The 9,712-nt window shown below is 37.6% G+C and overlaps 1 protein-coding gene across 1 annotated transcript; it reads left to right on the top strand.

Annotated features, from left to right (window-relative positions):
• The first annotated feature begins 1,299 nt into the window (after window positions 1–1,299).
• On the top strand, window positions 1,300–5,250 carry RGS1 (regulator of G protein signaling 1). Its single transcript, XM_065672675.1, has 5 exons — window positions 1,300–1,584; window positions 1,954–2,037; window positions 2,670–2,731; window positions 3,393–3,556; window positions 4,274–5,250. The coding sequence occupies exons 1-5, from the start codon at window positions 1,481–1,483 to the stop codon at window positions 4,457–4,459; spliced, it is 600 nt and encodes a 199-aa protein (XP_065528747.1). The 5' UTR covers window positions 1,300–1,480; the 3' UTR covers window positions 4,460–5,250.
• The last annotated feature ends 4,462 nt before the right edge of the window (window positions 5,251–9,712 follow it).

Raw genomic sequence — 9,712 nt, forward strand, 5'->3', positions numbered from 1 at the left:
TGAGGGAGCTGAATATCAAAACCCAGCATGCTAGGTATGAAAACAAATATGGTACTGATAACATCTCTTCTTCCTTTTTAGTCTTGTTCAGGGGGATTGAGAGCAGTTAGTAAATACGTCTGCATTAACAAAGGTCAGTGTTTACCTGATAAGCACGGAGATACATGTTTCCTGCAGTACAAACTATACAGACACATCTATGTCACTGCTAATATTCAGAGGACCAGAGACCTCCTGTGGTTAAAACCACCCTGACGCAGACCGTCTGTCCTTGCATGCACATCTGCCTGCAGTCAGCTGTCAGTCTCCCCAAGTCTTTGCATCACAGTCCACTATGAAACTGTAGACATGTGAGCAAGTTCTCAGTTACCATGATCATATGCATCCCTGTACAAATCATTCATGAGCCATTTGTAAGTAATCAAAGACGTATACATTATTTAATAAAACAAAGTCTTGGAAACTTCCTAGGAGAAAAAAATCCAAACAACAAACCAAAACCAACAAACAAGTAGAAATTGGGATGCATGCAGACCAGATTAAGTACTTAAGCCTCTAAATCATCACCCCAGACAAATAAAAAGAGGATAACATAATTTTTCATTTTGCTTTATATTCATGGATTCTTATTTGCAGTGCAGCTCAAGTATGTAGAAAGACTGCACACTTTCATCAAACACATCATAATGTTCACAATGGCTTTACAAATAAATGCAATCAACCTTTATACATGCCAAATCACTTAAAATTATGGAGGCATTCTTGAAATATGGCAGTGTGCTTCCTAATAATCTGACTTGGAAAAATTTAATAAGATCTTGTTACTTCAGACCCCTTTCTTATGAAAATAAGTTTTAGGTGTTTTCACAAACACATATGTCTAAACAAATAAGATGGCTCTGTCTAACAGCGTTCTGGTTTGAAAAGCAAATAGTGACTCGCAAATAGCAAGCTGCACGTGGAACCTAAATACTGACATTTTAAAGTACTTTGTTTCTAATATTCCATTGAGCCCATCTAATCAGTTGTAAAACACAAGATTTCAGAACACATGCATTTATAGCAGGTGAATTTTGTCATGTTAAAACTGCAGTATTTGCAGCCCATTTAATACAACCAAGTGCTTCTGATTTGAAAGTACCAATCAGAAAGGAACAAGAATTCAAAGTTCTAAAGAGGACTTTTTTTTTTTTTTTTTTTTTTGTAACACAGACACAAAACAAACCCGAAGTAATTCGGCCTCATCCGGTTTAACCTCAACCACAAGACACCGCTGTCTGCTTTCTTTCTTAAAAGACTCACGTCACTGTGCGCTGCAAAAAAGGGAGCTTCCACAGTTTGTGATGAGCATACATGATAAACAGATCTGTTCACACCAACTAGCAGGCTGCCTGCATCAATAAAAGGCAGTGGCAGAGTCGGCGAACTGACATTTGGTGTTTGGAGGATTATCATTGCAAGTTGTTTCACATCAAGTAAAATGCCAGGATTTTTTTTCCCCCACAACAACATGACTGAATTAAATGGAAAAGAAGACTGCAAGCTTGGAGAAGGCAAAATCCACAAAAAGAAGCAAAAGGCTTTGTAAGTATATACATTTTAGCATAATCTCAAATGCATTATAAATGAAAATGATACTAGAATGTTGGACATTAAGAATTAGTACTGTGGTTTGGGCTAAATGACTGCAAAACCTGCTCAAAGCCCAGGACTACAGCATCATAAAAAATTACTTGACCTGAGGCATACCAATGAGTTGAGTCCCTTCAATAATAGCGAGTAGATTTTGAGTACACTGAGAGCCTCATAATCTGTTAAAAAAAATTGCTTCTCAGACTTCAGTCACAGGATGGAGCTCTCTGCCTCAATTTCGAAGTTTAGAGAAATTTAATCAGAATTGAAATGCAACTGCAATTTTCATGAATTACAAAAGTGTCTGTTCATTGGTTCCAGTGGTGCAGATCTCAAAAATTATTTGAAGTCCATGGTACCACATATCGAATCTGGGATCAAGACTTCTAGCTCCAGCAATGTCATGTAAGTACTGAGATGCACTAAGTTATAACAATATATATCTGGATGATTATGTAACTATTCTATTTCTAAACTACTTCTAGAACAACAAATACTAAAATAATGCCTAGAATTTCCAGAGTACAAAAAGAGGTAAACATTAGGAAGTAGAAACTATTAATGGAGTTAAGGATTTTTTCTTAGTGATGTGATATGTTTGCATCAAACAATGAGGGAGAAGACATCTCAGTTAAATCGCTTTTCTTCAGAGGGATATTGTGTTCATTCTCTAAAGTTTTACAAAAAAATGATAAGCCACACTTAAGCAAAGAACAGTGGCATTGCCATTTTCATTTCAGGAATATGGAAACAGAAATATGAATATAAAATTATTTGCTCATGGTTACAATAAAAGTTTATCTTTCTGGGAACAGAATTTAGAATAACATAGTTTCTTGTTTTTCTATCTCTAATTATTTCTCTCAATGTGGGTTTTTCTCCAGGGTCTCAGATTATGAGAAAGCCATAAGTTTAATAAATACCTGGTACATGTTCCTAGAAGAGAATAATTAATTATAAAATATGTCTTCATTAAACATGCAAAAAACCCCATATGGTTTCTTGCCTAAAGTCTTTGATTTTTCTTGTCATCTTAGGCTTTCTGCCGAGGAAGTAATACAGTGGTCCCAATCTTTGGAAAAGCTCTTGGCCAGTCAGAGTAAGTCTATTACCTAAGTATGACATCCTTGATATTCTGAAGACAAAATTTTATCTAATTCCACTCAATAGGCAAAGCTGTAGTATTCTGTGTATGACATCGTTGATATTCTGAAGACAAAATTTTATCTAATTCCACTCAATAGGCAAAGCTGTAGTATTCTGTGAACTCCACCGTTGCCAGTTCCATTTCAGTTATTTACAGCACCAGCGTAACATGCTACTGTTACAGCTTTGCTTGCAAGCTGTGGTTTTGGGGGGTTTCTTGTGGGGTGTCCCCTTCCATTTCCTACTCCCAATACAGCAGATAAACCCCAAACAGCTCAGTTCAGTGTTTTTTGATCAGTCTTCTGTCCTTGCATAGCACATCAGTTGAATTTGAAATTCTCTCTACACTTGCAGCCTAAGATAACCTATCGATTAAGGACTAGAATCCATTGATTTGTTTTAGTACCTAGGATCCAGATCTAAAAGCATTGGACATAACTAGGAAGACACCCATTACCCTTTAATATTAGATTATCTGTAATATGTTGAAGAAAGGAACAGTGTATATTGGCAAGATTTTGTAACAGATTTCAATACAAGTCCTGCTGTATATTTTATTCTTCCTGGTCACAAATATGATACTATAAATGATGATGTATTTTTGTTGGCTTTAGGTGGTCAAAGTGTCTTCCGGGAGTTTCTGAAGTCAGAGTTCAGTGAGGAAAACATCGAGTTCTGGTTGGCTTGTGAGGATTACAAGAAAACCAAATCTGATCACTTACATGGCAAAGCAGAGAGGATTTATGAGGAGTTTGTTCAGTCAGATGCTATTAAACAGGTATGTACAAAGTTAATCTGTGTAGTGTTACAGCACCAATGGTTCTGAAAAATCAGAAGGTATAAGTGTAGCTTCACTGAAATACTTGTTCATTGAGTTACACAAGCCTAATATTTTTTATAAGCATATTTGCATCATTACTGTCTTGACCTGTAAGATTATCAGATCTCATAAGTACAGCCACAAGACGCAGGCAGGTACTTGGCAGTATCACTAGCAGGAGCACCAATGGCTCAGCATATGGTGCTGTTCTGAGTCAGCCCAGTTTGAATTACTGCTGATCCCTGGAATCAGACACTTAGAGAGTGCTTTGCTAGGAGGAAAACCATGGAATTTTTCTTGTCTTCTAAAATATGCATACACTCTGAACAACCAGAAGTTGTAGCTGTTGATCATGTTTCGAACTGGAGAATCTCATTGTCCACAAGATTTCTCCCATTGTTGTAACTGGAGGTTTAATTGGATGTTGTTTCTCTACTTACCACTTTGTTGAGTTGTATTACTTCTGATTCCACGAGAAACTGAATTTCTATGGCGAATAGCAATATTTTGGGGCATAACTGGGATATAAGCACTACAATTCCCTCATTTGGAGGTTCTGATATTGAACTATCACACTGAGTTGTAAGGCTGTGAATTTGTTTATTGACAAAAAGTGACAGATGCAGAAACTGTTCATTTTTTAAATGTCAATTTCATTTATTTTTCACTTTCCAGATCAATATTGACTATCAGATGAGAGAAGCAACTGCCAAAAGGGCTCAAGACCCAACTCATACAAGTTTTGATGAAGCCCAGAAAATGGTGTTTATCCTCATGGAAAGGGATTCATATCCCAGATTTTTGAAATCCAAAGCATATCTGAACCTTTTGAACCGGCTGCAAACCAGCACTTCAAGATGAAGTGATTGAGGCAATGAAGAGTCAAACTCTGTGTCAAATATCCTGTGAAAAGATGCTTCAGTGTGGCTGGATCTCAGCAAGGAGAACCTCTGCCAAGGGAGGAAGGGTACAAGTGAGATGCAAACAGCTCCATAGCCAAGAAAGCGCAGGATAAAAGCTGGAAAGACTGTTACAAGAGCAAGAGCAGCACAGGGAGAAAATCCTCTCCTCCTATACACCATGAAGTCAAGACAGGATATGGATACTATTTACTGTTTGAACTACACTGTGAATTTTGAACCAAATCCTAGATCCCAAAGGACTGTTGATTATTATGAAGCATAAGACTAACAAGCTGAGTGTTGGGAAAGAAAAGGAACAAGGACGACTGAAAATTTTGTGATAACAAGAAAATACCCAGACAAGACTGATTATTGGCTTTTTCTTTTTTTAATCTGTGAAGTGTTAATAAGTGAGTGCATCTCCCTGATGCCATTATGCTATGTAATTATAAGTTGACCTGTATTAAAATTGATATATGTTAAATTATATAAGACTTACATAAGCTGTACTTTTACTAAAGTCTGTATTCAACAGACAGGTATGTAGCATTTTTTCTGTTTAATTTATTGTAAAATAATAAGCAACTCTTCAATCATATCTACTTAAAAATAAAATTTTATAACCATCTTACATCTTATTGTAAGTGATCTTTCCATTGTAATTAGTGAAATATTGAAATACACTGTTCCCTTCTGTCCCACTATGCCACTATTTCCCACCATCTTATTAAAGTATTAATTTTCCCTGCATCACCCTTTCTCATTTTTGTTTTACAAATACAACCATAATGCTAGTTTTCTGGAATAGATGATCATGACCTACATACACCCACTTTCATGACCCCAAAAAGAAAGCAAACAAACAAACAGAGAAGTGGGTCTAAATTTCCTTCTGTTTTTTTTTTTGTATTCCTCCAGCTACCAGCAGCTAAGTCAAATCTCAAATAAAGAAAACATTTCATCATTGATCCTACAATTCAACCCTCTTCAATACTGATGCTGTGTTGATCTCGGCAGATCACCGATGCTTGCTTACATAAAGAGGCAGCAAATGGTGAGACTCACTAGCAGTCACATTCCGTGTGATATTAGTACTATTCAATCTAATCTCGACAAGATCCAGACTCTAATTTACAATACCAATATGATTATCAAATGTCATCTAATTTCAGTGCAAATGTTATACTAAATGAACTCTAAAATATGCAAAGTTCTATGAGTAGCCTATACCAGAGTGGGTAATGATAAGAACTAAAGAAGAAAAAGAAAAGTTGTGATTGTACTTGAACTATGTAATGACAACACAGTCACTACCAAATGTGATGTATGTAAGACCTTGTGACTTGAAGAGTTCATAATGAAAATAAATCATTGCAGGCCCTGGTCTGAATGAGTTACCATCATGAGACACAGCTATCACACGGATGGCAATACAAGGTTTTATCTCACCCTTGCAGATTTTCCACTTTCCAAAATAACACGAGCTTAGTCAGGCAGACTATTATTCCATACCGAATGGAAAAGCTGTAAACCCACAGGCGTCACCTCATGGGGAAAGCAGACCATGTTCATACTGCCACCCTGTGGGGACTGTGGGACGACCAAGAGAGGACAAAATCATCAGCATTACAAGCAAAACTCTTCTAGAAGGAGCACAAAGTGGCACTTGCGGCCAACTTCCACCATCACCTACTGTTGTAGCTGGAAAAATCACATCTTCCTACTTCCAAGGCCAGTAAATGCAGAACAAAATATAGTCTTGCAGTAGCATTTTCCTTTTGATAAATATATATACCTGAGTCCAACTGCAAAACTTGATGGTCCTGAAACAGCGTAAACCAGTGAGAACATTGTCTCCAGTTGGCTTTCTCTTACGTGAATTAATTTTCCAGGACGAGTAGAAACAAAACCAATTCCTGTGAAGCAGGAACAACTACACCTGCCACGCGAGGGACATCCTCATGTTTGTTCTGACTCAGTTAGCATGGGCCAAAAGTCATTGTTCACATAGCTTCAACCTCACCAAAGACAAGAAAGCTATGAAATACCTACTCCCTGAATAGACACAGCCTTCAAGTAACATTAATGCACTAAATAAGTTTAGGCCAAGTCTTCATCTACGCCCCCACAGTTTCACAATTTGCCATATTTAGTCACACACCTGTACGAAATTTCTGACTAAAATCATATTTCATAGTATGGCAGTTAGGGTTTTTTATTATTTATGGCTTGCCGGTGCCTGAAAACACTGTTCATCAGAAGAAACTTCACCTGCCGTTGGGAAGACTGCTGGGTAGGGCAATGAGTGGGTACATGTTTCCAACTTAACATAGGTCTTGGAGATGGGTAAAGTGAAAAGAAGGCAGACTCTGAAGTCATGCCATGGGTTTGAGTACTGCAGCAGTCACTGCTCATAGCCACTGCACCTAGCAACCTTGCACTGAGCAGAGCATATCTTTTCACTAAAGACTGAGTGCAACCACCAGAGCTGCTCAGATATTCACAGATGCTGCCTGGCACCATGCACCATGAACTCCTGCAAAGAGTCACTGGGTCCAACTGAACAGGAAAGGGTGAGGAAGTGACACATGATATAACATACTGGTTAGAGCCCTCTAAAAGAGACTAACACAGCTCTCAGAGAGCACACCTTTGTATTACAGAGTTAGAATTGACCAGGAAGGAAGAAGGGACTTTTCACTCTCTTCCACAAGTTCTCCCCCGGTTCATGATTTGGTACAGTGTGAGGACAGAAAGGTTATTTTTCCCTAAAAAGAAGCTATCCTGCTCCTTACAACCTAACCTCAGTACATTTTTAAGTCACCTTGTCTGCAGTAGGAATCTGAAAACTACCAGGAAGGCCAATCACCCAGGTTATTAATTCCAGAGATATTCCAGCCCTCTCCAGTGTCCATGGCAACATGACCATGTTTCACCAAGCAAAAACCACGCAGCACAAATTCAGAGCTGTCTCCGGGATGCCATTGTAAGCCTAGTATTATATATCTGTTGCTATAGCAGGGCTATACAACTCTGGTTGCTTAAACAAGGTCTAAGAGATCTGGAAGCATTTTGTAGCAATTTATAGTGTCATCCGTACTAATCTACTTTATAGAAGGAAGAAGCTATAAGTAATAATTCAATGATACAACCAAAAGAACTTTTACTGTACTTTAAGGCACTTAACAATACTTACATGTTTTAAAATAGTCCAGAGATAGGTATTTCTATCATTTCTTCAAAATCTTTTTTTCAAATGCAGTGTACAATGCTTATTTTGCAGTGAATTCTTTTATTTGAAATGTGGCCTAAATAGAGGCTCTTTGGACTCAGAAAAACAGCAGAGTATACAGATAAAGAGATTAAGGACTCTATTTTCTGTGAGCCCTGGTTCATTTACAATGCCCATGCACCATATCAAGTTATCTGTGATTTCCTATTCATCTTCTCTCCCAACCCATGCACATAAATAGCCTCAGTATTGCAGCCTGGTTTCACAGCTGTGGGTTGTACCCTGCCCAGTATGGCAGACTCTTCCAAAACAGGACATGTTACACACTGAATATGGAAAGCACGCCTCCTTGGAAACTTCCCACACTCAAAGGAGAGACTTGTGAATGCAAGCTCTATTTACTATCTTGTAATAAATTAGTAGGCAACTGGGGGAAACTGTCTTTTTTCAACATATGGTAGACTGAGTTAATTACCAGTTAGCTGATAAAACTTTCCAGAGCAATCTGGCTCTGACTGTGATCCAGAACTTATCAAAATATTAAATATGTATGTCATACAACTTATTTGATTTTATTTTTTTAACAAAATATAGGTTTCCCTTTTGGGGAAAAAATGCACCCTACAGGATGGAAATTTGCTGTTCCATTCACGTTCTCTAAGAAAAACTGCTGCATCAGATTGGCCGTCAGCTACAGATCAGTATAGGAAAACAGGATGCAGTACATGGAGAAGCATTAATATTTGACAGTAGTGACTCAGGCTTCCTTTATGTGTTATACCTTACCCCTGAAGGGCATACTTTCATTTTTCATCAGTGTTTCAGTGTAAAAATCAATCATTCTACCATCTTAATGTGCACTTTTGAAGTGAATTACATCTCCCTGCTGCAGAGAGAAGTTTTCCTTATAGGAAGGCTCAAGAGTACAGCAGACCCTGAATATGAGTTTAGAAGACTAACCTCGCCAATTTAGAAAATCTTAAATGCATTCCCTGAAACAAGTATTTTTAATATTATCTTAAATGTCACTAAAATTATGGTATAACATATTGTCATTCTCTCCCACACCTTGACAAGATGTGTTACTAGAGACATCCCATCAATATGCACAGTGAAGGAAGAACGAAATTAAAGCTCAGATGCTGATGAATAGTACAAATTCATCACCTTAGGCCCCTAAGTGACACCCGTCCCTGCCCACGTTCTGACCTAACAGTCTTTCCGGATGTCATTTCCTTTATGATTGTGAAACGAGTCTGAAAAACAAAACCAGATGACAATAGGTGGAAAAATTAGATGTTCTTATCTTCTGTTCAGAGACATGGGTGAATTGTATCTGGGAGTGTAACGCCTATAAATGAAGCTTTTTCAAAGTAAGTCTTTAATCATTAAACATGGGCCAAAACTGCAATACAAGTTCTTGCTTAATATTAACTGGGTGATTTAAATTTGTCTTGGGTGATCAGAAGCAAAGTCAGAGAGAAGTTAAGTTTATCCCCTGGCTTTATTTGAGTAAATACAGCCTCAAAGGCTTTAGTCACAAAAAGAAGATTTACATCAACCGAGAACTAACTGGCTTAGTTTGGAAGTAAACTCATTTCACCTCGTATCTCAAAACAGCCCTAGAAAAAGTTCTCTTGAAAGACCCCAAATATGATCAACATTTAAAATCTACTGACTACTTCCCTCGAATTTCTTCAAACAGCCTAGGCACCAGACACAGCCTTAAAGCACATATCACAACTAGTTCGGTGACCAGCTTTCGCATGGTCTTTTCCAAGACTAAAATTAAAAATAGCTTGAGTAAAGAATGAAATATACAAATATAAACCTTTTAGGATCATTCTAGACTTCTACAGAGAGAAACACAGCAGATTAGTACTTTGGCTCTTTAACAAACTTTGAAAAGAAACATTGTTAAAGTAACAGTACAACTGCCTACAAACTTGACATCACTTGAGTCAGAAGGGATTTTGGCTT

Source organism: Lathamus discolor, chromosome 3 (genome assembly GCF_037157495.1).
Source record: "Lathamus discolor isolate bLatDis1 chromosome 3, bLatDis1.hap1, whole genome shotgun sequence".
NCBI classification, from domain to species: domain Eukaryota; kingdom Metazoa; phylum Chordata; class Aves; order Psittaciformes; family Psittacidae; genus Lathamus; species Lathamus discolor.